Raw genomic sequence first — 27,354 nt, 5'->3', positions numbered from 1 at the left:
ATGCCTGTGGTGGTGCAGAATTTAAAACTGGTGAAGGATGTTGCTGTATGTGCTCCTGGTAAGTAACTGTCTTGTCAAGCTCCAGCTCCTCTTGCAGTAGATGGAGGCTGATGGGAGTTACTGTCAGTGTTCTTATTGTATTGTGATGTCACTGAAAATCTGTCAGTTCGACTGTTTCAATTTATGTTAGTCTACCTATTTTTTTCCTTTGTTTTTGTTCATTATTTTTTAATTTAATCCCATTTGGTGAATATGGGAATATTTTAGTTCTTTTTCTATGATAGTCGTGGACTCAAGCCTGTAGGGCTAGAACCATTTTGATTAAAAATTTATTCCATTTTGTCCAATAACAATACATTTTACAGATATTCTTTCTTTAGATCCATTGTTTGTTCTAAATCAATCTCTCTAATCAATCTCTAGACAACACTCCTGCTTTGTGATGTTGCCTATGCCTGTGGCCGTGCAGAATATAGGATAGGTGAAGAATGCTGCCCTGTGTGCGCTTCTGGTAAGTAAATAGATACAAGCGTTCAGAAGGTGTGAGAGAGCTCTTAGTTTATTGTGATGTCATTGAATGTGTGTCAGGTCAACATTTTCATGTCTATTTTTCCATTAGGGAGCAGGGTCTACAAACACTGTACAGAATTCACCACGACTTATTGTGCACCGTGTACTGGTGAAACTTTCATAGATCAACCCAATGGTCTCACTGAGTGCTTTCGCTGTGCAGTCTGTAACCCAGGTGAGAATATTGAGCAAACAACAAACATGTTAATGATTTGTAAATATTGGGATTATAGGTATGCCATCCACTAATATTAGGGGTTGATGGGGCATACCCCATACCTGTGCAGCATAGTGTGAGGCCATTTTTGACACAGAAATAACAGTTAGCTTGAGGTCTGACTCTTTAGATGCATTTCTTTACCATCGAACCTTCATCTTCTTTATGCAGTTCAAAAGGTTAGATATATTGAAATGTGTACATACATTACAATTTACATTTTAAAATATCTTTTTGTAATACAAATACTGTTTGGTCAAATGCAAATTGGTCTGTCATGTTTTAGATGCCTGTGATTTTGCACTGATTTATGGTATTATGTGAATGCATATATTTTTTCTGACTAAATCTCCTGTTTTAACTGCTGAACTTGTAACTCGTGGTGTTAGTGACATCTATTCTTCATTCCTCCACAGATCTTGGTTTAAAAATAGATAAAGCTTGCACTCCCACCTCAAACACAGTGTGTGGCCCTCTGGATCAGCACTTCTGCATTGAATGGGACAGGAAGGGGAGCTGCAGCAAAGCAGAAAGACACACAGTTTGCAAGCCTGGACAATTCATCAAACAGAACGGTATGATGTGGCTTTATTACATTTTCATATCTGTTTATTTATCATGCAGATAACCAATATGTATGTTAACAGCATATTTTGTGTTTCTTAACTATTGGAGTGTCTGGATGGATGTTTCTTAAAACTTTTGTTCTGATATTGTAGGAACAGCATCTGCTAATACCATATGTGGAGATTGTCCTGATAAAACCTTTTCAGATGGCCTGTCTACATACTGCAAACCACACAGAGAGTAAGTTTACTCACATTCCTGCATTTAATCCCCAGTTATGTTATTTTCCAGAACAGAAGTCAATGTAGGGCTCATTAAAATGTACAGATTGGGAGTTTATGATCATCATGTCTTGTGTATTGATATCAAATAAAATATTTAATTGGACATAACATAATTACTTTTTACATTTACTTTTGTTACAGTTGCATATCTGAGGGACTTGTTGAAGTGAAACCAGGAAACCATTTCTCTGATTCTGAATGTGGACAGAAATCTATGACTGGTCTCATAGTTGGGATTGGTGTGCCAACTCTGTTGGTTGTAGCAGGAGCAATACTCTTTTTACTTCAAAGAAGTAAGTCATTCCTTCTAAGCTGTAACAGACTTTTTTGATAAATAATCAATATTAATGAATTGGCAGTGTAAGGTCTGCTGTCCTCCCAGTGTTTGATGAACTAATTGCTATTATTTCTACTATTAGAAATCAGTGGTAATTCTTAAATATGACTTAATTACATAAGGAATTTAAAATGTGCAATAATGTTGCATGTTAACGTATTGCAGTTATTCAAATAAAAATGCATTTACCTTCTAATATCAGGAGGAGGACTGAAGTGGGTATGTAGAGAAACATTTCCCGCTGTGTCAAATTGAAACATTTTAAGGGCATATTTTCATCTGCAGTAAATGTTCTGCATTCACCGACAGTGTTAAAAATGTTTCTAAGCCCTCACAGGTGTGAATACTGAACTTACTGAGATAAAATTTACATTTCATTAGGGCGGACAATCTTCCACAGAAGATGGCGTCAAACAAAACGAAGAAGGTAAGTCGGAGTCGGAGGCAGGAATAACAATACTGACTAATGAAACGGAAAATCTTTTCAGCATGAGCCTGGGGAAAGGCTGTGTGTGGGTCCTGTAGGAATCAGATTCAAAGTGTTCAATAAAGGACTGCTCAGTGGTGAATGTGACTGAAATACTAGTGAACTAAGAACCTTTTTTCTGTCATTAGTTTCATTCTAATTGAAGGTGCTCTGTATAAGGCTATAATCTCAACAGTTTTTTTCAAGGTTAGTTTTTTTTGTTTTGTTTTAATTTGTATCCTATGCAGGTTTCTAGTATTTATTATGATTTATATTTTGCAGAACACAATATATAAACCAGGCTACAAAAGCAGTATTTGGTAAAACAGGATGAACACTGTTAATGCAACTACTTCAGTGACTTTAATGCTATAAAATGTTTTTCAGAGGATTTAATCCTTAGATTGAACAGATCACTTAATCATGTGATTGTAACAGGCTACACACAATTGATTTATACAATAAAAATAACCTTAAACTTGAATAATGGATAATTTAATTATGGCGTTTTCAGATTGACTTCATCTAGGAAAAGAGCAAACATGAAGAGCAAAAGAAAGAATCTTTTTTCTTTTCAAGACAAATAAATTGGGTTCCTTGATAGTCCAATAGGGACCTTTTCACTCTTTCTCACTGACTGGGTCTATTAATGGTTTTGATTCAACATCTACTGTTGTCCCATTACAGTGTTGGCATCTAATATGGGTTGTCACAATGAAATTCTCATGTGCATGGTCAGGATTAGGTGTGAGAATGAACATATTTCCACACACCTCATATTTTAAATAAATCACACATTTTCTTCAACAATGTATATAAACAGCACTTCCTCTATAATGTTTTGCATATGAACGTTTGACATGTTTGGATCCGATGCCCATGTCAAACCTGAGTGCAGTCAGTGTACAGACAATACAAATAATGTGTGCGGATCAGCATTGTCAATCCATTTGATACTGAATTATTGAAATGGACAATTTAGCATAAACTAGGCAGCTGTTGCCTATTATAGAGATGATGTTATGTTGCTTGTGTACACTAATGGTTCAGTCACTTTTTTTGTTGGTCCAGATTCACCAGCGGGCGATGCTGAAGCAAATGTGTCTTTGAAAGACAGCTCTGATACTTCACCTCTACTTTCTGTGTAAAAAAAAAAAAAATACACAGTAAACACCTTTTGGTCATTTTACAGATCTTTGTCATCTGTTAATGTAGTACATAATGACTTTTTGTGTTTGCATAATGCATGAGAGATTACGTGTGCTTTCATTTTTATATCACAGCAGTAACGCTGCGGAGTCTGATGCATTAGCGGGCAGCTTGATGGACAGTGAAAATGATGGTGGAGTCTGAGGAGGAGTCCTGCCTCATGATGTCTGAGCGCACAGCAGGGTGGGAGATGTGGAAACTGTGTCAATGTGAAAGGTGGGCAGGTAATCGGAGCCCTTTGCTTTCAAGACAACCTCTGAGGACATACCATGATCTCCCAGTGAGACCGGCAGAGTATTATGACATGCTGAAGAGGGAGACTTTGTGTCAGTCCAGGATAACCCTTTTGGAAGCTGCACGACGCTTCAAGACCTGGACCCATCCACCAAAACAACCTGCCTGTTCGCAGTTATATGACCTGCGACAGAGTAAGACTCTCTGGTGCTCTCCTGGTGCTACCACCAAGATTGTCCTGGAGCAGATGGTCACTTAAGGGGCTGTCCCAGGGCAGTCGGACCCAAATGATTTGGTTTGGGGAACAGGAAGTTGAGGTTTTGTTGAATCCAGGCATCCCCATTACCCATTACAGCTGCTGATTACTTTTGTGCACACCCAGGCCCATAATATTCCCATGGGTTGTGTAGGTATCTGCAGTACTCTGGGAGCCTGGACTGTGGGAGCAAGGGTGACCGATTTCCTCCACGTGTATCTCCTGATGGAAGCAAATTTAACAGGGCTAGAGAAGATGTACGCTGCAGCCATCTATTCCCAACCCACCACCCACCCTGGCCAAAAATGGCCTTACCCTCTGGCAGTTCAAATCAGAGGAACTTTGAGAACCCAAGAAGGTGGCTCATCCTCCTCTTTGTCAGATGGGGGCCCTGGGGAAATCTTCCAGAAGACTCCAGATGACCTTTATCAGTATATGGTTTTACCATTCAGATGACATGGGGCTGTGGTCACCTTTCAAAGGATGATGGGTCGACTGCTGGAGAGTCCATATTGGAAATACACCGCTGCCCCTTTGGAAGATGATGTCATTCACTCAGACACATGGGTCAGTGGTCTGGAGAAGATACACAATGTATTCTGTACCCTTCCATGGGCAGGGTTGACAGCTTACCTGAAGAAGTGCTGTCTCAGACAACAAGCAGCGCTCTGCTTGGCATATTTGACTGGCTGGGAGGAGATAGTACAAAACTGTATTGCAACTTAAATGGAGGAGAATGAGAAATTCAACTTTTTGTCCAAAAAAAAAAAAACTACACAAATGTTAAGCACCATGGAAAAGCACATGGATGGTTGGCTATCTATGTGTCTCCCCATGAATTTACTGCGTTTTACTTTTTCCTTCCTTTCTGGTCAAGAAGACCACAGTCAGGCACACGCTGTCCTTTGGTTTGCACTGTATTGTATGACTGGTAGTGATGACGACAAGCTGTTTAAAATCATGTATGTAATGTATGTTAATGTATGTAAATTTTATGTTCAGCGATATGTTTAATACCACATCAGTTTAGAAACGTAATGTTTATATTGTAGAAATACCCAGTGTGTTTTTGTATTGCAGGAAAGACATATTTTCATATTTCATAACATATTTTCCCACAATCCCTCACACATGTAACACATTTTATACAATAAAAACTACAAAGCAGTGAATTAATAAAGGCTTTCTTCTACAAAAACATATTTAAACAATACGTGTGAATAGATTTGTTGTGACCTTACAACTTGGCTGAAACTTTAACATATATTATTTTACATATTTAACAATATGCTACTGCATATTGGACATAGTTACCCCAACCACCCATCAAAACAGAGGTTGCAGAAGGAGCTGAGTCTGAAGTTATCTAGTTGGTGAGCTACATATTCACAGCTGAGTGCTGATGTCAATGATTTACGCTACCAAAGAACGAGGGCACTAATTAAAAAAACAAACCTAATATATGCGTAGCCTATTGTGACAATGGCAAACGGTCAACAAGGTGACAACAACAATAAGTGTGAATAACGCAAATGTTTATTAGTCCTGTACAATTACATACAATATATAGTACTACAGAAATAAGGAAAGATTGAAAACGTAAGGGCAATCTTCCCAAATATCTTATTTCACACTCACACAGTCATCTTTCTCTAAACCATAGGTCAGCAACCTGCAGCTCTTTGATAGCCCTACTGTGGGCTTTAAGCCATTCAGGCCTATAAAAATTAGCAATAACTAGTCCTACAGTCTTCCAGTGTACATAGGTCTGTTGAAGTTCTGCTATTAAAATTCAAGAACCCATAGATGCAAGGTTAACATAAGTTTTCCATGATTTAGGCTTTATACTTCAATTTAATTTTGTCTTATGCAAATGTAAACTTTTAAAACTTTGATGTGGGATAGTGTGAAGTGTGATGTGTAATTTGATACCCAGCATAAGACATTATTCCATCTTTATTATATATTTCATACATCAGATTACTGGATTTTTTTCTCTAATACCATCACGCTGAGGTTGTCAAACTCACTGTGCATGTTTTGGTCATTATTGCGCTTGTTGCTGGAACAGGGAATGATGCTTTGCACTACACATCGCTGTTTGTGGTTGTTGGTGGCTGTATGCTTTTATAGTGTGCCCCAATCTGTGAGTTGTGATATCTGTTCTCATCTCTTCTGCTACATGGAGTCGTCTTCTTATTGGACTTAATGGCAGGCTAAAACACCATGTAGTGTATTGCTGCCACCTACTGGTCAGGAGTCATGCAAACACTGATCCTATAGTAGCGTTATGGAAGCGGAAGACCACAGAGAACGTTACCTTTATTTCACCCTGATGTGAGAAATGTCTGTGGAGAGTGGGAGGAAACCCCTATATTCGGCAGCCTGTAAACCAACTCTCCCCTATCCTTTGCATAGCCCACAAACTTTAAAAGTACATGTGCTACCATTTCCAGGCCTGCACGCTTTTCACAGTGAATATCAAGATGTCTTCCTACTGCTGGAGCCGTGCCTTGAAAGCACAATGAATCATCCTCAACCCAGTAAACAAAATCCCTGCCCATCGGTCACACCTACCCCTCCCCTCCCAGTCATTAAGCCCTTTGTCCCCGCCTTGGATAATACATGCTGCATGAACTCTTATTTGTTGTGAGTCTAGTTTGTTTTCATGTCGATTATTTTATGATATCCCAATGTACTCACGCGCTGTTAAAACAAAAAGGGAGGAGCAGGGATAGACTAATACGCAGATCTTAATACAATTCCATACAAGTGGTCAAGATGAGACACACACATTCTTTAGACTTGTTTTAGAGCACTGTATGTGGGTTTTTAGCAATCAAATGGGCTGTACCAATTTAGGCTTTTTAACGTCGTAATTTAGACCATGGTTTAACTTGAGCCAGGCACAGACTGCATTCATTTCTGAACTTTATTTTCAGTTTCGGTTTTAAAACAAATGCAGCCTGTCCACCCATTTTCTGTTTGATGCAAGAATTTCACCAGTGTTTTACATTAGAGTCGTAATTCTTACAGGAAGAGGTGATCAGTAACTGAAAACAGCACAGTTTTCCCTTAAACTCTCTCAAATCTTAAATCAAATCTCTGGGAACCCAAATAGCTCAGTGGTTCAGTTGTTTGAAGCTGAGCCGTACAATCTGAGCCCTATGGAGGTTGTCCAACAGAATGACTGGATTACTGCAAACATTCTGCACTTTGTACAGCAGTTAATATTACAATACAGAGTGCCATAAAAAAGAGGATAAGCACTCAGCTAAGACAACTGAGTCCAATGCCGAGGTAACAACTGTCTATAAACCTGAGCTATAGAACAGCAAATTCACTTCCTATTCATTAATGCCTGGGCCCTGTAATGCGGACTCCAGGAAAAGCTATATTACTGCTCAAACTGACAAACTTGATCCTGATGCCTCCTGAGAGTCTGAACTTCTTTTGCGTATTTCTACTATGAGAAAACAATTAGGCATATAAATGACAGTATCTCATTGGGGTTATAAAGTGGACACTTCCCTTCACAGTTCTACTAACATGTTCTTCTTCACATAAAAATGGAAAATTGCACTCTCCACAAGTTATACACCTTCTTTCCGACTCCAGTTGACACTATTCCCTCTACGTGAAAGCCCCCCCCCACTTTTCTCTCCCTCATGGACAAAATGAATAGCTAAACTCTCAGTCATATTACTTACCAAATTGACCTGTCCTCTCCTCTCAATTGCTGCAGCTGAACACTTCAGAACCTGGTTATGCTGCCAGGTATATAGCTCATACAAGAGACTAACCAAAATTTGCCTCAATGTTGCTATCTCTGAAGACAGGGGACACACTGGGTACCCATCCACCCACTGTTATAGGTTCTGTGGTGATGGTAGCACATCATAAGTAGCCCCAAACAGGAACCATGTATGATTTGCCTGCATACACCACAGGTCCCTCAAACTAAGCCTCCTCTTTTCTTCACTCTCCCAGTTCATCCACTGTCCTTGGTTCATCTGAGCCACTGCCCTAGAATGCCTCACTGCTTCCTCCTGATCGCATATCTGCTCTGCAACCAATGTCCTCCTCTCTGTAGGGTCTCACTTATTCCACAGTTTCCCCTGGACCGTCTCTCCCTTGCTGCACCCTACCAACAATATTTATATGCTTCAGAGCTGTCTGTGCCTCTTGTACTGCTTGCCTTCACTTCTACGTCCATATAGCTACATTTGGCACCAGACTACTATCTAATGTATCATGGCTTCCTGACAGTTGCAACACTAACCTTACCTTAGCACACTTAAACTCCTCCACAAGGCTAGATATATAATCAAATCAAATAATAATCAAATAATCAATCAAATAAGTACGCTTAAATGAGACAACTGCACTGAATTTGTTCAACAGGCAGTTGTGAACAACAGTCTAACTGTTGAACACCCCATTTCTTTCACAAACTGCAATTGCAGACTAGATGTAAAACGATCAATTCAGACAGGAATTTTGTCAACTGCTCAATTGAACCTAATTAACTGAGTGCTGAGCCATAATGCACACACAGCAAGTCTCCAGGATGAAGGCTGAAAAACAGTTCTAAATATATATTTCTTCCTGTTTGTGGTATTAATTAAATTAAGTAATGCAGCTGTTTATTACACAAACCTACACAAACTCAAAACACTGCACAAAAACACATAGCACAGTTGGCTGTCCATTTGTCTTCCCATGAGACAGATGGCATTTGGTCATTAGAGGACTCCTCTCACAGCCCTGTGGAGATTGATCTTTTTTTCTTTTGTTTTTGGAGTCCCCTCTGGCCAGACTGTGGTTGAAGTCCTCCCTTACAGCTGACCATTAATTTAACAGACCAGATACTGATGGAGACCAGGATTGTAGGGATCTTCCAAAAATAACATTGTGCTTATTAATAATAGAGAAGACTGCAGAAAAATACGAAACTCAGGGAGTGTGCTCTGCTAGAGTTCAGGGAGACTGACACCGCTCCCTTTATGTATATTGCATTTACTTTTTACCTCCCTTCTCATCCTTTCTTTTCAACCACGCTGTATTCACAAATATTACTGTGTGTTATTTTACAGCCAAATCTTAGTAAGCATGAAGGATGTGTCCCAAAAGATGAAAGCACTAATTTAAAAAAGCAGTTGCATGTATTATGAGAATGGCAAATAGTGAAGAAGAAGCCATCATTCCTATAACTATGAACAAGACAAATACTTATTAGGTTTGTGCAGCTATATACCACTATGTAAAACACATATAGTTGCAAGCAAAAATTATACAAATAAAAAGGTGTGGAAGTGTACCCTGCCTGGACGTACTGTACATGCAGAAAGCTGAAAAAGCCAGTGGGTCCATTGAACAAGGTAAATGGTGGCAGGAAATTTTATTGGGAGGTGTGAATGTAAATGTAAATGAATGGCAATGCTGTCATGGTGAAAATTGATTGAAATCCCATATTGTTAGATATCAACTATTCCTAAACATATGAATGTAATAAGCATGTAAATCATTCAGATAAGCATGTATCAAATTTTATGCTGTCATGACAAAGTTTGTAGGAGAGGTGATTGAAGATGACATTTTTACCATTTTTACCAACATACAGCCAACATACTGCCTCCCACTCCACAGTCTTGATTCTTCTAGACTTTTCTGCAGCCTTTGACACAGTGGACCACACTCTGTTTCTATTTACCCTGGCTACATTGGGGGTCGCTGACACCCCTCTCCTTTGGATGAAATCCTACCTCTCTGGACATCACCTTCAGGGTGTCCTGGAATGGTAGGTTGTCCAGGCCCCACAGCCTGTCTATGGGTGTCCCTCAAGGCTCTGTACTCGGCCCCCTCCTCTTCTCTCTTTACATACAATCTCTCGCCTCTGTCATCTCCTGCCACGGCTTTTCGTAACACTTTTATGATGACAACACACAACTCTTCCTGTCTTTCCCGTCATCTAACACACAGGTTTCTGCACACATTTCAGTGTATCTGAAAGACATTTCACAGTGGATGATGTACCACCGCCTAAAGCTCATCTTGGCTAGGACTGAGATGCTTTTCAACCCATCCAGGTCCTCCCCATTTCAAGACCTCTCCAACAGCCTAGACCCAACAAGCCTTTTCACAAATGCCACTGTCAAAAGCTTTTCTGTAACACTTGATAGCGAACTGTCCTTCTTTTCTCAGGTTGGAGTCATGAGTTGGGTGTGCAGATTCTTTTTGTACAACATCTGAAGGATCCACCCCTACCTCCCTGTGCATTCAATGCAGTTCCTAGTTCAAGCCCTGGTCTTCTCATGGCTGGACTACTGTAACTCCCACTTTGCTTGCCTTCCTGCCTGTGCAATCAAACCCCTATAACTAATCCAGAATGCAGCTGCATGACTTGTCTACAATCTCCCTAAAAGTAGTCAAGTTACTTCCATCCTCACCTCAATTCATTGGCTTCCTGTTATCACTTGCATCAAGTTCACAACCTTGGTGTGGGCATACAGGACAATGAATGGGACAGCCCCCTCATATCTACAACCAATTTTCAAATCATATGTTCTACGAAGGACAGCAGAATCACTGACCATCTTCTGCCACAGACTCATCTCTTCAGACTGCATCGCGGTTCCACCTCAGTCCCTGCCCCCTAATACTTGCTACCTGGAGTTCTTGCTGTTTATTTCACCTGTAGTGTTTTGGAGATCTAGTGACTGATGTATGGTAAAATACTTGGCTTCCCTAATCTAGACAGATTGCACAAGTTAATTTAGGGTAGAGCCTGAATATTGTAATGCTCACACTCGTTGGTGTAGCAGTGTTGTTAGCCTGGTCTGACACTGTTGCTCATTTAACTTGAATTGATACACGTATGTTCTATTGTGCTGGAATTTCGTTTTGGAGAAATGAATGTAATTTAATGTAATGTAAATGATTTCCGTCTCCAGAATCACTTGCTTCGATCTCATTTCACGTTTCCCTATTTGAAAAATACAGCGAATAGGAATAGAATACCTGGCGCAGGTCACCAATTGCGAGGCAGACTACAACAGTGTACTTCGTCAAGAAGTGGGACGGCCTTCTGAGAAATCGGACATTTTGTCGACGGTTTAAGTTCAAGGTAGGTGAAACTCAAGGAGTGGGTCTTTACGTTGTGTTGTTTTTTTTATTGATGGCAGTGTAGTCATGTAGCATTGCAGGGAAACAGATTTAAGTTCATTAAGGTATCTGTGTGCCTGCGTTGCATGGGTGTGCGTGAGTGTACATTATAACGCTGTAAATCTGCTGTTTTAGTACATGAAATGTTGCATATCTTCCTATATGTGTATGTAAAGGTCAGACGTTCGCCGTAATTTTCAAGTAAATTCGGTGGATCATTTGTTTTTATTGTTTTTATTTTTCAAGACTATCATTTTTACTGACTGACTGACTAAAGTACAGGGAAGTGTCATGTCTACTGCTACTGCGAGGGGAATACCGCAGTTGAATTAGTTTCGCTTTCGCTTGGTACTTTTTTGTCTCATGATTCTAATGGTATGAGTCGTATGTATGTGAATTTCTCGGGTTTGATGAGGTTGTGAGGAGACAAAGTTAAAATGGAAAACTTGCGAGCGTCACATTTTCAGGAGCCCGCTCTCTCATTGCAGACTCCTGAAAAGTTTTCCATTTTAACTTCGTTTCCTTACACCTCACCCATATTGTGTGGGTGAGGTGTAAATTGGGAAATCTTAGTTGTTTCCCCTTAGGTTTGATGTAGGGTGTGGTGTTAAAACTAGTATAGGCTTGGCTTAGTTAATTGGACACGTGGACATCTTTAGGTAAGATCTTTTGGGATTTAGGTCAGGAGATAGAAACTAAATTGCAAAGACTACTTAAACTCTGGCGTCCAAGCTAACTTTTAAATATTGAATGTCTATATTAGCATTGGCACTAGGCTAAGGGTTCAGTTTTCATTCGCTTCTCATACGGATCATTGCAGTATGTTTGTTCCAGGTCTGAACTGAAAGGTAACATTGGCATTGCTTTAAATCTAACGTAGAGGTTTACAGGTTTATAAAATTGCTGTGCAGTTAAATAGAGAATACAGAACTGTCATTAACGTATTTCTCTTTCTGTCAAAGGAGGATGTTATGTGTTAACCCAAGGCTATCACGGGAATCAGCACTTCAGCAAATGGAGAACTGAATGATCACACACAAGTGATACATTATTCTACAAAAACTGGGATATGTTTTCTTCAAAGGAAGCACAAATCTGTGTACCATGCGACGTTTGATATTGAAATCTACTGTATTTATGGTAAGTTATTTTAGCTTACTGCTTTGAATAAAAATAATTTCAGTGTTATCTGTTCAGTTTGTTTAATCTGATATCTTGTAATGGATTTTGATCAATGTTATCATGATGATTATACAGATGAGAAATTTATTGCCATTGATAGTATAGTAGTATTCCCATCAAATGTAGTGTCTTGTAGAAGGATTGAAATTCACTGCAAATATTTCCTGAATATTCATTTAAAAGACAGTTGTATTTATTTGCTTAGCAAGTGCCCTCAAAACAGCACCCCAATCTTCCCCCAGTTTTCTCTAACCTTGTTATAAATCTAAACACTGAAAAATGGTAAATGACCAATCTGAGTGTCTCAATTTATTATCAGGCATGTTGTTTAAATGAACATTGACCTGCAGTTGCTGTCAGATTCTTAAGAATGCGGACACAAGTAATCTGAGTGGAGGAAAGATGATATTTGATTTTGCAATTGTGTCAAGGGGCAGACAAAGAGAAAGCTCATAGGATGCATCTTTTGCACTGTTTCTCCCTCAGAAAAATTTAAGTGAGATTAAAACAGTCTTTTTTAACTGTTTCCTGGCTGCAATAGAATGGGAAGGTTTGACATTTGCCTGCAATGGCTATCACTTTTTATGGCTTATCTACTCACATTCACATGCTCAGTTTTGTTTATGATGGTGACCTATGATCTCAGTAATCGCTAGCCTCCACAATGTTATAGAAAAGCCTGTTCGGTTAAATTGCACCATATAAACCATTACTTCTGTTGGCACAAATATTTCCTTCCATTTATTTATACACTGAGAATATTATTTTTAATAAATGTAATTTTCCTGAGCTTCAATTAATAAATACCAAGAAAGTGACTGGCCTCATGAGTTTACACTTACAACTCACAATTCAAAGCTTTTCTTTATCGTAAGAATATAATAAATGAATGCTAGTCAGGTTCAGAGGAAAATGGTACAATATCTGCAGCTGACAAAGCTGTCAGTGACTGAAAATATTCAGTAAGACGAACATCTCTGCACTTCTCTATTATCAGAGTTCTTTGGTATTTCATGCAGGTTGGGACTGATGTGAAGCAAGCTATCAGACAGATCAGTTTTTATTTCTCTGTTCTATGGAGACTTAGGGAACCACAGTAACTCAAATTAACTGATGCCATCTTTCAATCTTTTATTTTTATTTAATTCCATTTTTGCCAGTTTTAGTTCTCTCCCCATGATGATCAGGGGCCCAAGCCTGTAGGGCTAGAACCATTTTGGTTAGTGTTTTATTCCATTCCAAAAATGCTTTTTACCTGACATTAAGATTGTGTGTAGTAAGTGAGGGATTGCAGCTATTCTCTTTAGATCAATAATTTGATCTAAATCAATCTCCCTAATCAATCTCTTTAGACAGTGCTTCTGCTTTGTGATGATGTCGTCCTCCAATGCCTGTCGTGATGCAGAATTTAAAACTGGTGCAGGATGTTGCCGTATGTGTGCTCCTGGTAAATAACTGTCTTGTCAAGCTCCAGCTCCTCTTGCAATAGATGGAGGCTGATGGGAGTTTCTGTCAGCGTTCTTATTTTTATTGTGATGTCACTGAAAGCCTGCCAGTTCAACTGTTTCAATTTAAGTTAGTCTACCTATTTTTTTCCTTTGTTTTTGTTCATTATTTTTTAATTTAATCCCATTTGGTGAATATGGGAATATTTTAGTTCTCTTTCTATGATAGTCTTGGACCCAAGCCTGTAGGGCTAGAACCATTTTGGTTAAAAATTTATTCCATTTTGTCCAGTAAAAATACATTTTACCTGATATTGAGATTGTGTGCAGTGTGCAAGGGGTTACAGATATTCTTTCTTTAGATCAATTGTTTGATCTAAGTCAGTCTCTCTAATCAATCTCTTTAGACAGTACTCCTGCTTTGTGATGTTGCCTATGCCTGTGGCCATGCAGAATATAGAGTAGGTGACGAGTGCTGCCCTATGTGTGGTCCTGGTAAGTAACTGTCTTTTGTCAAGCTACAGCTAAAATGGATACAGGCTTACAGGAGTTGTGAGAGAGCTCTTCTTTTATTGGGATGACACTGAATGCATGCAAGGTCAACATTTTCATGTATATTTTTCCTTTAGGGAGCAGAGTCTACAAACACTGTACAGAATTCACCAACACCTCATGTGTGCCTTGTGTTGGGGAAACTTTCATTGATCAACCCAGTGGTCTCACTGAGTGCTTTCGCTGTGCAGTCTGTGACAAAGGTGAGAATATTGATTTACAGCAAACATATAAATGATTTGTAAATACTGGGATTGCAGGTATGCCATCCACTCACATTAGGGGTTGATGGGGCATACCCTATACCTGCGCAGCATAGTGTGAGGCCATTTTTGTGATATATGTCAGAAATAACATTTAATAAGCTTGAGTTCTGACAGTTTACATTTTAAGAGATATCTTGTTGAATAACAAATATTGTTTGGTCAAATACAAATTGTTCTGGCCTGTTTCAAATGCCTGTGATTGTACACTGAAAGCATTTTTATTAATGATATTAAGGTTTGCGACAGCTTTCAACTGAAGACTTTTTTCTGAATGAATCTCCTGTTTTGACCACAGAACTTGATATTGTCACAACATGGGTTTCAATTCTTCATTCCTCCACAGGCCTTGGTTTAAAAATAGATCAAGCTTGCACTCCCACCTCAAACACAGTGTATGGCCCTCTGGATCAGCACTTCTGCATTGAATGGGACTGGAAGGGGTGCAGCAAAGCAGAAAGACACACAGTCTGCAAGCCCGGACAATTCATCATACAGGAGGGTATTATATCTTTAGTATTACATCTTTATTACAACATATGTGTTTATCTGTAATGCAAACAACCAATATGTGTTAACAATGTGGTTTGTGTTTCTTAACAATTGGAATGTCTGGATGGATGTTTCTTAAAACTGTTGGGATGCATTCTGATATTTGTAGGAACAGCATCCACTGATACCATATGTGGAGATTGTCCTGATAAAACCTTTTCAGATGGCCTGTCTACAAACTGCAAACCACACAGAGAGTAAGCTTCCTCACATTCCTGCATTTAATCCCCAGTTATGCCATTTTCCAGTACAAAATTCAGTGTAGGCCTCATAACATGTATATCCTGCGTGTTGAGATTAAATAAAATTTGCCCTAACCTTAATTTATTTTTTTACATTTATTTTTGTTACAGTTGCAGCTCCGAGGGACTTCGTGAATTGAAACCTGGCAGCCATTCTTCTGATTCTGAATGTGGAGATAAATTTCAGACTGGTCCCATATTGGGGATTGTTGCAGCTGTTACTGTATTAGTTGCAGCAGTAATAGGACTCGTAATATTTATAAAAGGTAAGTTATTCCTTCCAAGTGGTAAGACTTGTTTTTTGAGACATATTCAATATTGATGAAGTGGCAGTTTAAGGTGTGCTCTCCTCCCTGTGTTCAGTGAACGAATTTGTTATATTTCTACTAGTTAAATCAATTATGAGTGAACACATTGAGTTGTATTCACTATTCACTGATAGTGAATACAACTCAATTATGTAAGGAATGTAAAAATTGAAATAGTGTAACATATTGACTGAATTTTATTGAAATTATTGAAATAGAAATGCATGTGTCTTGTTATTTCAGGGAGAAGGTAATCGGACAGGCAACGTGTTCCTGTCTGGGCCTGGACAGTGAGAGACAGAGCACAGTGAGAGCAGGTGTGAAAGCTTTCTTCCAGGTATATCTCCTGCTGCGAAGAAATTTCCCTGGCCAAGAAAAGATGCACAGCACAGCCATCAATCCCCATCCCATCACCCACTCTGGCCAAAGTTGGGTGTGCCTTCTAGCAGTCTGGATCAGAGGACCCTCGAGAACCTGTCAAACAACTAATGTTTCATCTTCCTCTTGGCCAGATGGGGGCCCCTGGGAAATCTTCCATAAGACTCCGGATGGCCTTTATCAGTATAAACTTTTACCATTCAGATTACATGGGGTGCTGGCCACCTTCCAAAAGATGATAGATCAGCTGCTGCAAAGCCCATATTGGAAATACACCTCTGCCTCTGTGGAAGATGATGTCATTCACTCAGACTCATGGGCCAGCCATCTGGAGAAGGTACGCAATGTGTTGTGTATGTTTCTGCAGGCTGGATTGACAGTTTACCCCAAGGAGTGCTGTCTCAGACAACAAGCAGCTCTCTGCTTTGGATATTTCACTGGCTGGGAGGAGGTGGTACAGAACTGGCCCCAAACTGGCAGTAAAAGTCAGGTGATACCAGTCCTCGGTCTGGCAAGTTATATATGGCATGGACAGTTTAAACCCCACTTTGCCTCTATAGCTAACCCTTTGACAAAACATATTTGGAAGAACACCACTGAAAAACAGTTTTTGACAACTGAAACTGAGCCTACATTCCAGGGCTTGAAAGCATTGCTATGTACAGAGCTCGTACTGGGGTCATCAGATGTGCCTCTGCTATGTATCCGAGAGACGGACATGTTGGAAACTGGGAACAGGGTCATCCTAACTCAGATCATGGATTTAGAGGAGCCCCCAGTCGTCTTCATATCTCTGATGCTGTTGCCAAGGAAATGCAAATGTGCAGCTGTGGAAACAGGGTGTATGGCAATCAAGCGGGCCTTGACGGCGATGTCTCGCTTTCTTTTTTGGCGCTACTTCACACTTATTACTAATAATACACCCATACAGTGTTTGCCCACTCTGCCAAAGACCAACGCTTCCATGGGCGCACGGTGGTTTCTGGCTCTGCAGCTGTACCCTCTCGCCACTCAGAACTGTGCAGGAGCTGTCCATGGTCACTCTCATGCTCTCTCTTGCCTTCTCTCCCTCTGGACTGAGACCTCTGTCCTCCTCAGGTCAGGGCTTGGGGTGAGAGATGTGACACATCAGCAGTCACATCATGAGGCAGTCACACAGTCCTGCGGTCTGTTGTGCAGAAACTGTCCAATAATAGCACAAACAGAAACTATGTGGTCAGGAGGTAAGACCAGGGGGTCTATCATTTTGCTATACAGAGTCACAGTTGCTGTGCAACGGCTCATGACACAGTTGTGCCTTGTTAGATTGAGAGTATGTGGCTGTCTAGAGGACCAGCTGTTCTACCCCAGGGCAGCAGCCAGGCACAGTAGTTCAATCACACATAACAAATGCATTCCTTTCAGGTTCATTCTAATAAAGTATTGTGTATTATACTGTATGTGCATACTTTTCACATGTAAGCATATTATGTACAGCATTTATATATGTAAAACCACTCATTTACTGGCAGCATTAAAATTTAAATGCTTTTTTAAGAAAAGTATGTTTCCTGTGTGGCAATCATAATATCTGTGAAATACATAGAAAGTGTCACAAAATGGAGCACAAATGGAAAATGGCTGCATATACATTCTGACTTAATGAAGGAGTATGTATTGAATAATACCGGGACTATTAATTCTGCAAGATGCATTTCTGCTATCTCAGCTGAAAACAGAAATAACTATATAGTTTTGTTGAATATCATAGATACAATTGCAGAGAGTTGATAAAATGGGCCTTTCATCTTTTAAGTGTGATTTTTCTCAAATACTTCCTTTTTTGGGTGCAACTATTGTAATAATATTGGAATATTGGAAAGTCGAGTCCAGTTAATGTTACTGTAGATTCTTCCTGCCTGGCAATGGTAAAATGAAATTTTAATTTAATATCTGATTTACCCCTGATGACCTCTGTTTAATGCCATATTTCTCTGAAATCCCATTGTCTGCGTGTGACTGGAGGTTCCAGGGCTTCACCTAGTTAAGGGATGTGAAGACTGTCCTGGAGTGAGAGGTGAACCAGTGACAGGAGCAGCCTCATTACCTGCTGTTTAAATGCTCCCTTTATATATGTGCAGATATTTATTCTTTGTATGTCTGTCTGCACTGTAAATACCACTGTAAATAATACATTATCACTTCTGCAACAGAGTCTGGGGGAGTTTCTCCAACTCTGCCAAATTATATGGAGAACATTGGTGGACAGCAATTTTCCGGTCATGCCAGAGATTTTCAGTTGGATTTAAGTCTGGGCTTTGACTCAGCCATTTCAGGACACAAACGTTTTTTTCCCCCAAGCCATTCCTTTGTAGTTTTTGCCCTGTGGTTAGGGTCATTGTTCTGTTGGACTATAAATCTTCTCTCTAAACTCAGATCTTTGGCTGAGTGAAACAGGTTCTCAAGAATTTGCATGTATTTGGCTCCATCCATGTTGCCCTTGATGGTAACAAGCTTACCAGATCTATGAGGAGCTGATGATGATGTTGTCTACACAGGTTCTCCCATTTCAGCCAGTCAGCACTGTAAATCCTTCAGTGTTGTAGCTGGTCTCTTGGACACCTCTCTGAGAATTGCCCTTCTTGTCCGGGCACTCAGTTTGGAAGGATAGCCTGATCTTGGTAGTGTCTGGGTTGTGCCATATTTTTTCCACTTATAATGGATTTCACAGTGCTCCTAGGAAGGTTCAATGCTTTGCTGATCTTTTTATAACCCTCTCCAGCTTTTTTCCTCCAAATATGTTTCACGGGCAGTTCCTTGGTCTTTATGACAGCAGGACTGATCTGACCTCCCAAAATCAGTCATATTTATTGTGCAAGCATACAACTGGACACAGGTGGATTTGAAATGAACACAGGTGTACCTTGTGAAACACTTCTCCTAATTTAGTTTGTTTAAAGAAAGGGGGGTGAATACTTATTACTTACCAATTAAGCAGTTTTCAGATTTGTATTTTTTAAAATAATTCTGAAGGTATTTAAATGCTTTATTTCATTTGATTTCTGTAGAGAGTCACTTCAAAAGGAGCAGAAAAAAAACCCTTCTAATATACTTAAATTTGATGTTCGAACACAGCAAAAAGAAATAATCAGTGGGGGTGAAGAATATTTTCTGAGACACTGTATATAGCGAATAGTGGGCAGAATAGTGGAACCTTCTACCCTTCCTTCCCAAATGAATGTAGCACCATTACCTAGTTAACCAAGTAGCGTAATCTGGAGACACAAGGATGCATGATGGAGTAAAGGGACATTAAACTGGTGAGTTGCTGCATCAGGAGATATGCCACAACCATCTGTGGTGAGTAAATCAATGTAACATTGGAGCTACTGTGAAAATGGTAGGGTTTTTTTCGCTGCTGCTGCTGAAACCGGTTAAAGTCCAAAATGGTGCTGAACTGAAAAGTTGACAAAGGACCCAGGAAGTCTGTGCCTACAAACCTAGAGTGATATCTAAAAACAACAGTGCTGAACAGGGTAGGAAAATGGTATCTCTCCATACTGGTGTGAATGGTGACTGATACAATGTTCCACAGCAGGTGTGATGCAGAATGCTATGGTGAGAGTGTGGACAGGGCTGGAGCTAGGCAAAGGTCTAAAGGTAAGCTAGTGGAGTAGAATGGCTGTGAAAGAGTGCTTTTTGAGTTGGTGACCTGGCAAAATTAGTGGACACATGAAAATGTCACTATTGACCGTGGCAGGATAGGGGGAGGCCTTTATGTGATGAGGTAATGCAGCTGAGCTCTGTAGTGGGAGACCAGGATTTGGTTCCCACTTGACTGTACAACTACATTACAAGACAACAGCATGATGATGATTTTATACAGTGCTGTGTATTCAAACAAGCCATCATAAATTCAAAATTTCAGCCAGAAGTCCTATGAAGGAATAGGTGTGTGAAAAGAGGTATCTTTTAAAAGTTTTTTTTTTTTTTTTTTTTGAATTTCAGCTGAGTTGGGATTGAGATTCAAAGCCATCTAAAAGCTGTAGCTCCCCCCATTTTTAGTTGACTGTAAGCAATCTGCATTAGGAAAAGAAACTCTGACTACTAAGTGTACTATGAGTTATCTGAATTAAATGAGATATATCACGAATCAATATTATGACTCCTTATAAATCGTTTAAAGATAATAGAATTAGTAATATGACTAGTCATAATTGAATTAGAGATATCTTGAATTTGAATTGTGACAAGTCAAATTATAGTTTGTTTATGTTGAACTGGAATTATGACGAGTCATAAATTAATTGTAGGTATCTGAATTTGGAATTTCCATATAAGTCAACGATAAAGTCACGAGTCTGAATTAAAGATATCTTGAATTGGATTTTTGACTAGTCAAAATGAAATTGCAACTAGTAACTCATTTTTAACGAGTGAAAATTGAATTATGGAGGTCTGTAATCGTCAATAGTGGCAAAGAAATCATTAATATCTGAAGATAAATAAACTGAATTAAAGACATCTTGTTGTATCTGTAAATCTATTTTTAAAACGTTTTCATGGTTAGTCAAAATTGTTTTGCTGATATATTCAATTAGCATTTTGACTAGTTATAATTTAATTTTGATTAGTCATGACAAGTCGTAATGTTATTATGAGTAGTAAGCGCGAATGATTAAATGCGTAGACGGCTTACCATACTCGCCTAGCGCTGCTTAGTACGTAGGCGCCAAGCAATGCGGAGCAGCATACCTCACCCAGAACGAAGCAACTCGCTCAACGGAAAGTGCTTGAGTGAACTTTGAAACCGTGTAGGTAGGTAGACAATTTAAGAGAAGATTGCGTATATTCCTGCGTGCATATGTTAAGGTCAGAAATTCACCTTAATTATAGGTACGTTTTAAATGTTATCTATATATTAATTATTATTAAAGTATATTCTATTGTCTTTTCTATGATCATTTGTTTTAAAATATAAAGACTATAATTTGAAGGTACAAGGAGGTCTAATATGTTTTCACCTGTAAAAAAAAAAAAAAAAACTGCAAGGGGAATTCCGACTTGCATTCTTTCACTTTCATCTCTGTTCATTTAAAGGAAACGCAGCCTTTAATTAAAATTTAATTAAAAATCGCTAAATTAGCTCGTTGATGGCTGTAATGAAAACAGAAAACTTCTGAGCGTCACAAGTCACCCCCCACACGCTCTTCTCAAAACACCGTGTGGTATTTCTTCTGTGTGGATGAAGTTGTCAGGGTTTCAGAGACTGCTTCTCTCAACAACCAGCAGGCGTCCTTGTGACAGCCTGTCTGGCCCGGTTGCCTGCTGCTTCTCTGAGTTTCCACCAGAGGGACTGCCTTCCTGTCTGTGTCTGAACTGTGTGTGCCTGATCTAGTAAAATTGTTTTCAGTAGAGTGTAATTAGTTTCTATGTGTTTTGCTGCCTGTGGTTTGGCTCCCTGTTCAGTACTGAGCTACCCTGTGTTGTGTGCATTCCTGTGCCTCAGTTTGCTTGTATCTAATAAAGATTCTTTGTCTTTTGAAACCCTTCTGTGTTTTTGTATGATCTCTGCATCTGGGTCCCTCCTGCTCAACCATTACAGAAGTGGAAAATACTAAAACATTTCTCTATGAGCTTGATTCAGGATATGATGAGAAGATTATGATGAAAGCAAGAGAAGTTGTAGAGGAGTTGATGAACTAGTAGGCTATACTCTTTTAGATGTCAGAAAAGTAGACCTCTTTAGATAAGATCTGTTAGCATTTAGAACTAGAAACCACATTGGAAATACTTAATTATGGTGTCCAAGGTGGTACTTGGTAACACCATACTTAAATATGATGTTCAAATATTGAATGTCAAGAGGTTTAATATTAACATTGGCAATACCATTAGGTTCAGTTTTCATTCACTCATAGGCCATTGCAATATAATCTAATGTAGAGGTATTGTGTAATTTTAAAATTTATAAAATTGCAGCATAGTTTTTGTCTACCTTTGAATCCATGTAGCTCAGAGTATGGCCTTACCTTTTTGTATGTTATCCCTGCCATCATCTGCAGGACACTGGAGCACAGTACACAGCTGAGTATCACAAGTATGATATGGGGTTGTACTAACGTTTCATATTCTGTTCATATTTCAGCATTAATGAATTCATAGGGAGACTGAAATGCCAAATATGGCTTTACATGCAACATGTTAATACAGACCCATATTTAGTATTTCAGTATCCCTATGAGTTCATTAACACATAAATATGATGGACAACATGCAACTGTTAATACAGACTCATATTTGTAAAATATATGCATGTGATCCAATATTTAATTTTTTAAATGGCAACAGAACTTTTTGGTAAGGTCTGCAGTTTCATAGAGAAGTTAAATAGAGAATACAGAACTTACATTAACATATTTCACTTTCTGTCAATGGAGGATGTTGATTGTTAACCCGAGGCTATCACAGGAACCAGCACAACAAATGGAGATCGTCAAATATTAGTCCTTTCTAATGTATTGACACATTATTCTATTAAAACTGGGATATGTTTTCACCAAAGGAAGCACAAATCTGTGGACCATGCGGCATTTAGAAGTCAAAGCTACTTTATTTATGGTAAGTTATTATATTTTAGCTTACTGCTTTGAATAAAGATCCTTTTGGTTGTTTGTCTGTTCAGTATGTTTTGCTTTGTATCTTGTGATGGAGTTTAATCAATTTTGTGATGATTATACAAATGAGAAATCATTATTAGTAAAAGCATTGCAATATTGACATCAAAGGTGGTTTCTTATAAAAAATGTTGTGCTTCACTCAAAGTTTCTCTGTTACTCAAATTAACCGGTCTTTCTTTCTTTTCTTTTTTTTTTTTAATTTAATCCCATTTAGTGAATAGGAGAAATTTGTTTGTTCTCTTCCCATGATAACCAGGAGCCCAAGCCTGTAGGGCTAGAATCATTTTGGTTGATAATTTATTCCACTCTGTCCAAAAAAAAAGTTTTACCTGATATTGAGATTTTGTGTGGTACGTGAAGGGTTACAGATATTCTTTCTTTAGATCAATTGTTTGATCTAAGTCAATCTCTCTAATCAATCTCTTTAGACAGCACTCCTGCTGTGTGATGTTGCCTATGCCTGTGGCCGTGCAGAATATAGAATAGGTGACGAGTGCTGCCCTATGTGTGGTCCTGGTAAGTAACTGTCTTTTGGCAAGCTACAGCTTGGAGGTGTGAGAGAGCTCTTCCTTTATTGTGATGTCATTGAATGTGTGTCAGGTCAACATTTTCATGTCTATTTTTCCATTAGGAAGCAGAGTCTACAAACACTGCACAGAATTCACAAGCACTTCCTGTACACCATGTATTGATGAAACTTTCACTGAGGAGCCAAATCATGTCTCTAGGTGTTTTCGCTGTGCAGTCTGTGACAAAGGTGAGAATATTGATTTACAGCAAACATGTTAATGATTTGTAAATATTGGGATTATAGGTATGCCATCCACTCACATTAGGGGTTGATGGGGCATACCCCATACCTGTGCAGCATAGTGTCAGGCCATTTTTGTGATGTCTGTGAGAATATTTAAGAAGCTTGAGGTCTCACTCTTCAGATGCATTTCTGTGCTTTCTAACTTTCATCTTCTTTATGCTGCTTCCAAGGTTAAATATACTTAAAAATGTGTATATAATATGTAATATTTTAAGATGTTATGTTGAAATGCAACTACTGTTTGGTCAGATACGAATTGATTTGTCCCGTTTCAATTGTCTGCATTAAATTATGCTTTCACTGAGAATATTTTTTTTCTGAGTAAATCTCCCGTTATGACTACAGAACTTGAAACTCATGGTGTTGCTATGATATCAATTCTTCATTCCCCACAGGCCTTGGTGTAGAAATATATAAGACGTGCACCTTGTACTCAAACACAGTGTGTGGCCCTCTGGATCAGCACTTCTGCATTAAATGGGACAGGAAGGGGAACTGCAGCAAAGCAGAAAGACACACCGTTTGCAAGCCTGGACAATTCATCATACAGAACGGTATGATCTGCCTTTTTATTATATCTTCATGTCTGTTTACCTGTAATGCAAATAGCCAATATGTATGCTAACAGCATGGTTTGTGTTTTTGAATGCCTTCTGGTATTTGTAGGAACAGCATCTAGTGATACCATATGTGGAGATTGTCCCGATAAAACCTTTTCAGATGGCCTGTCTACATACTGCAAACCACACAGAGAGTAAGTTTGCTCACATTCCTACATTTATTATCCAGTTATGCCATTTTCCAATACAAAATTCAGTGTAGGCCTTATAAATTGTATATCCTGTGTGTTGATATTAAATAAAACATTTAATTTGCCCATACCTTAATTTATTTTACATTTATTTTTGTTACAGTTGCAGCTCCGAGGGACTTCCTGAATTGAAACCTGGCAGCCATTCCTCTGATTCTGAATGTGGAGAGAAATCTATGACTGGTCTCATAGTTGGGATTGTTGTGCCAACTCTGTTAGTTGTAGCAGGAGCAATAGTCTTTATTCTCAGAAAAAGTAAGTCATTCTCTCCAAGCTGTGATATCCGGACTTTTATTTTTTGATAAATAGTCAATATTGATTAATTGGCAGTTTAAGGTCTGCTGTCCTCCCTGTGTTCAGTGAACTAATTTCTTATATTTCTACTAGTTAAATCAATTATGAGTGAACACATTGAGTTGTATTCACTGATAACTGAGTGAATACAACTCAGTTATGTAAGGAATGTAAAAACTGAAATAGTGTGACGTATTGACTGAATGGGGTTGTTGAAATGCATGTGTCTTGTAATTGCAGGGAGAAGGTATGTAGGGAGGATACTTGCTCCCTCTGCAGTAGGCCAGGAGTCTAACGTGTTAGAGCAGGGATGACAGATTTCCATCAGGTGTGTCTCCTGCTGCGAAGAAATTTAACAGGGCTAGAAAAAATGTACTCTGCAGCCATCAATCCCCAACCCACCACCCATGCTGGCCAAAAATGGGCTCCCCGTCTGGCAATCTGAATCAGAGGACCCTTGAGAGCCTGTCAAACAACTAATGTCTCATCTTCCTCTTGGCCAGATGGGGGCCCCTGGGAAGTCATCTATAAGACTCTTGCTGGCCTTTATCACTATAAAGTTTTACCATTCAGATTACATGGGGCGCTGGCCACCTTCCAAAAGATGGATTAACTGCTGGAAAGCCCATATTGGAAATACACCTCTGCCTCTGTACAATATAGTGTGTAGTGTGATGTCCCTTTTAACTGTGTAATTTGATACCCAGTATAAGACATTATTCCATCTTTATTATATATTTCATACATCAGATTACTGAATTTTTTTTCTCTCATACCGTCATGCTGAGGTTGTCAAACTCACTGTGCATGTTTTGGTCATTATTGCGCTTGTTGCTGGAACAGTGAATGATGCTTTGCACTACACGTCGCTGTTTGTGTTTGTTGGTGGCTGTATGCTTTTATAATATGCCCCAATCTGTGAGTTGTGATATCTGTTCTCATCTCTTCTGCTACATGGAGTCGTCTTCTTATTGGACTTAATGGCAGGCTAAAACGCCATGTAGTGTGTTGCTGCCACCTAGTGGTCAGAAGTCATGCAAACACTGAGCCGAGTAGCATTACAGAAGTGGAAGACCACAGAGAACACCTTACCTTTATTTCACCGTGATGCGAGAAGTGTCTGTGGAGAGTGGGAGGAAACCCCTCTATTTGACAGCCTGTAAAATAACTCTCCCCTATCCTTAGCATAGCCCACAAGCTATAAAAGTACATATGCTACCATTTCCAGGCCTGCACACTTTTCACAGCGAATATGAACATTTCTTCCTACTGCTGGAGCCGTGCCTTGAAAGCACAATGACTCAGCCTCAACCCGGTAAACAAAATCCCTGCCCATTGGCCCAGCCTACCTCGCCCCTCCCAGTCATACGCCCTTTGTTCCCACCTTGGATAATACATGCTGCATGAACTCTTATTTGTTGTGACCCTAGTTTGCTTTCATGTGGATTATTTTATGATATCTCAATGTACTCACGCGCTGTTAAAACAAAAAGGGAGGAGCAGGGAAAGACTAATGCGCAGCTCTGGCTGTACCAATTTAGGCTTTTCAACGTCGTAATTTAGACCATGGTTTAACTTGAGCCAGGCACAGACTGCATTCATTTCTGAACTTTATTTTCAGTTTCGGTTTTAAAACAAATGCAGCCTGTCTTCCCCTTTTCTGTTTGATGCAAGAATTTCACCAGTGTTTTACATTAGAGTCGTAATTCTTACAGGAAGAGGTGATCAGTAACACAGATAACATTTAGGGTATGTTGGGGGTAATTTCATAATTCAAAATAATAATAAATGGTTTAGCAGGATATCTGCTAAGTACATAATTTGCTTGGCAGATACCCTTAGCCAAGAAATCTTGCATTGCATACATTTTAAACATTACATGTTAGTGGTACAGTTCAGGAGAAATGCCTAGGTTAAAAGCAGACCTCTTTGTTTCCATTCTGTATATGCTATACTACTCATCAGTCTATTCTGTGTCTCTCAAACCCTTTGATAAAATGTTTGAACTTTAAGCTTTAAATGGACAACATGTGAAGTGCAGTAAAGTCACAATCTGAAAACAGCACAGTTTTCCCTTAAACTCTCTCAAATCTTAAATCAAATCTCTGGGAACCCAAATAGCTCAGTGGTTCAGTTGTTTGAAGCTGAGCCCTACAATCTGAGCCCTATGGAGGTTGTCCAGCAGAATGACTGGATTACTGCAAACATTCTGCACTTTGTACAGCAGTTAATATTACAATACAGAGTGCCATAAAAAAGAGGATAAGCACTCAGCTAAGACAACTGAGTCCAATGCCGAGGTAACAACTGTCTATAAACCTGAGCTATAGAACAGCAAATTCACTTCCTATTCAGTAATGCCTGGGCCCTGTAATGCGGACTCCAGGAAAAGCTTTATTATTGCTCAAACTGACAAACTTGATCCTGATGCCTCCTGAGAGTCTGAACTTCTTTTGCGTATTTCTACTATGAGAAAACAATTAGGCATATAAATGACGGTATTTCATTGGGGTTATAAAGTGGACACTTCCCTTCACAGTTCTACTAACA

At 39.2% G+C, this 27,354-nt stretch overlaps 1 protein-coding gene and 1 long non-coding RNA gene across 2 annotated transcripts; both read left to right on the top strand.

Annotated features, from left to right (window-relative positions):
* Positions 1 to 25,458, top strand: LOC118780276 (tumor necrosis factor receptor superfamily member 14-like). Its single transcript, XM_036532687.1, has 7 exons — positions 1 to 58; positions 470 to 511; positions 620 to 745; positions 1,204 to 1,362; positions 24,366 to 24,453; positions 24,614 to 24,765; positions 25,045 to 25,458. Exons 1-7 carry the CDS (start codon positions 1 to 3, stop codon positions 25,116 to 25,118), a joined length of 699 nt encoding a protein of 232 aa, XP_036388580.1. The 3' UTR covers positions 25,119 to 25,458.
* Positions 15,413 to 16,860, top strand: LOC118781270. Its single transcript, XR_005005086.1, has 3 exons — positions 15,413 to 15,495; positions 15,652 to 15,806; positions 16,092 to 16,860. It is a non-coding gene; the product is annotated as an uncharacterized LOC118781270 (long non-coding RNA).
* Positions 25,459 to 27,354: the final 1,896 nt, after the last annotated feature.

The sequence above is a fragment of the Megalops cyprinoides genome, chromosome 7, assembly GCF_013368585.1.
Source record: "Megalops cyprinoides isolate fMegCyp1 chromosome 7, fMegCyp1.pri, whole genome shotgun sequence".
In the NCBI taxonomy this organism is placed as follows: Eukaryota; Metazoa; Chordata; class Actinopteri; order Elopiformes; family Megalopidae; genus Megalops; species Megalops cyprinoides.
The sequence above is the reverse complement of the archived record's forward strand: the minus strand, read 5'-3'. Positions and strand labels throughout refer to the sequence as shown.

What these genes read in the sequence shown, in the direction of transcription:
- LOC118780276 (XM_036532687.1), top strand. Translation starts at nt 1, where the DNA reads ATGCCTGTGGTGGTGCAGAATTTAAAACTGGTGAAGGATGTTGCTGTA. An exon ending in CTGTGCAGTCTGTAACCCAG is followed by an intron (nt 746 to 1,203) that starts GTGAGAATATTG and finishes ATTCCTCCACAG; the next exon opens with ATCTTGGTTTAAAAATAGAT. An exon ending in AGTCTTTATTCTCAGAAAAA is followed by an intron (nt 24,766 to 25,044) that starts GTAAGTCATTCT and finishes TTGTAATTGCAG; the next exon opens with GGAGAAGGTATGTAGGGAGG.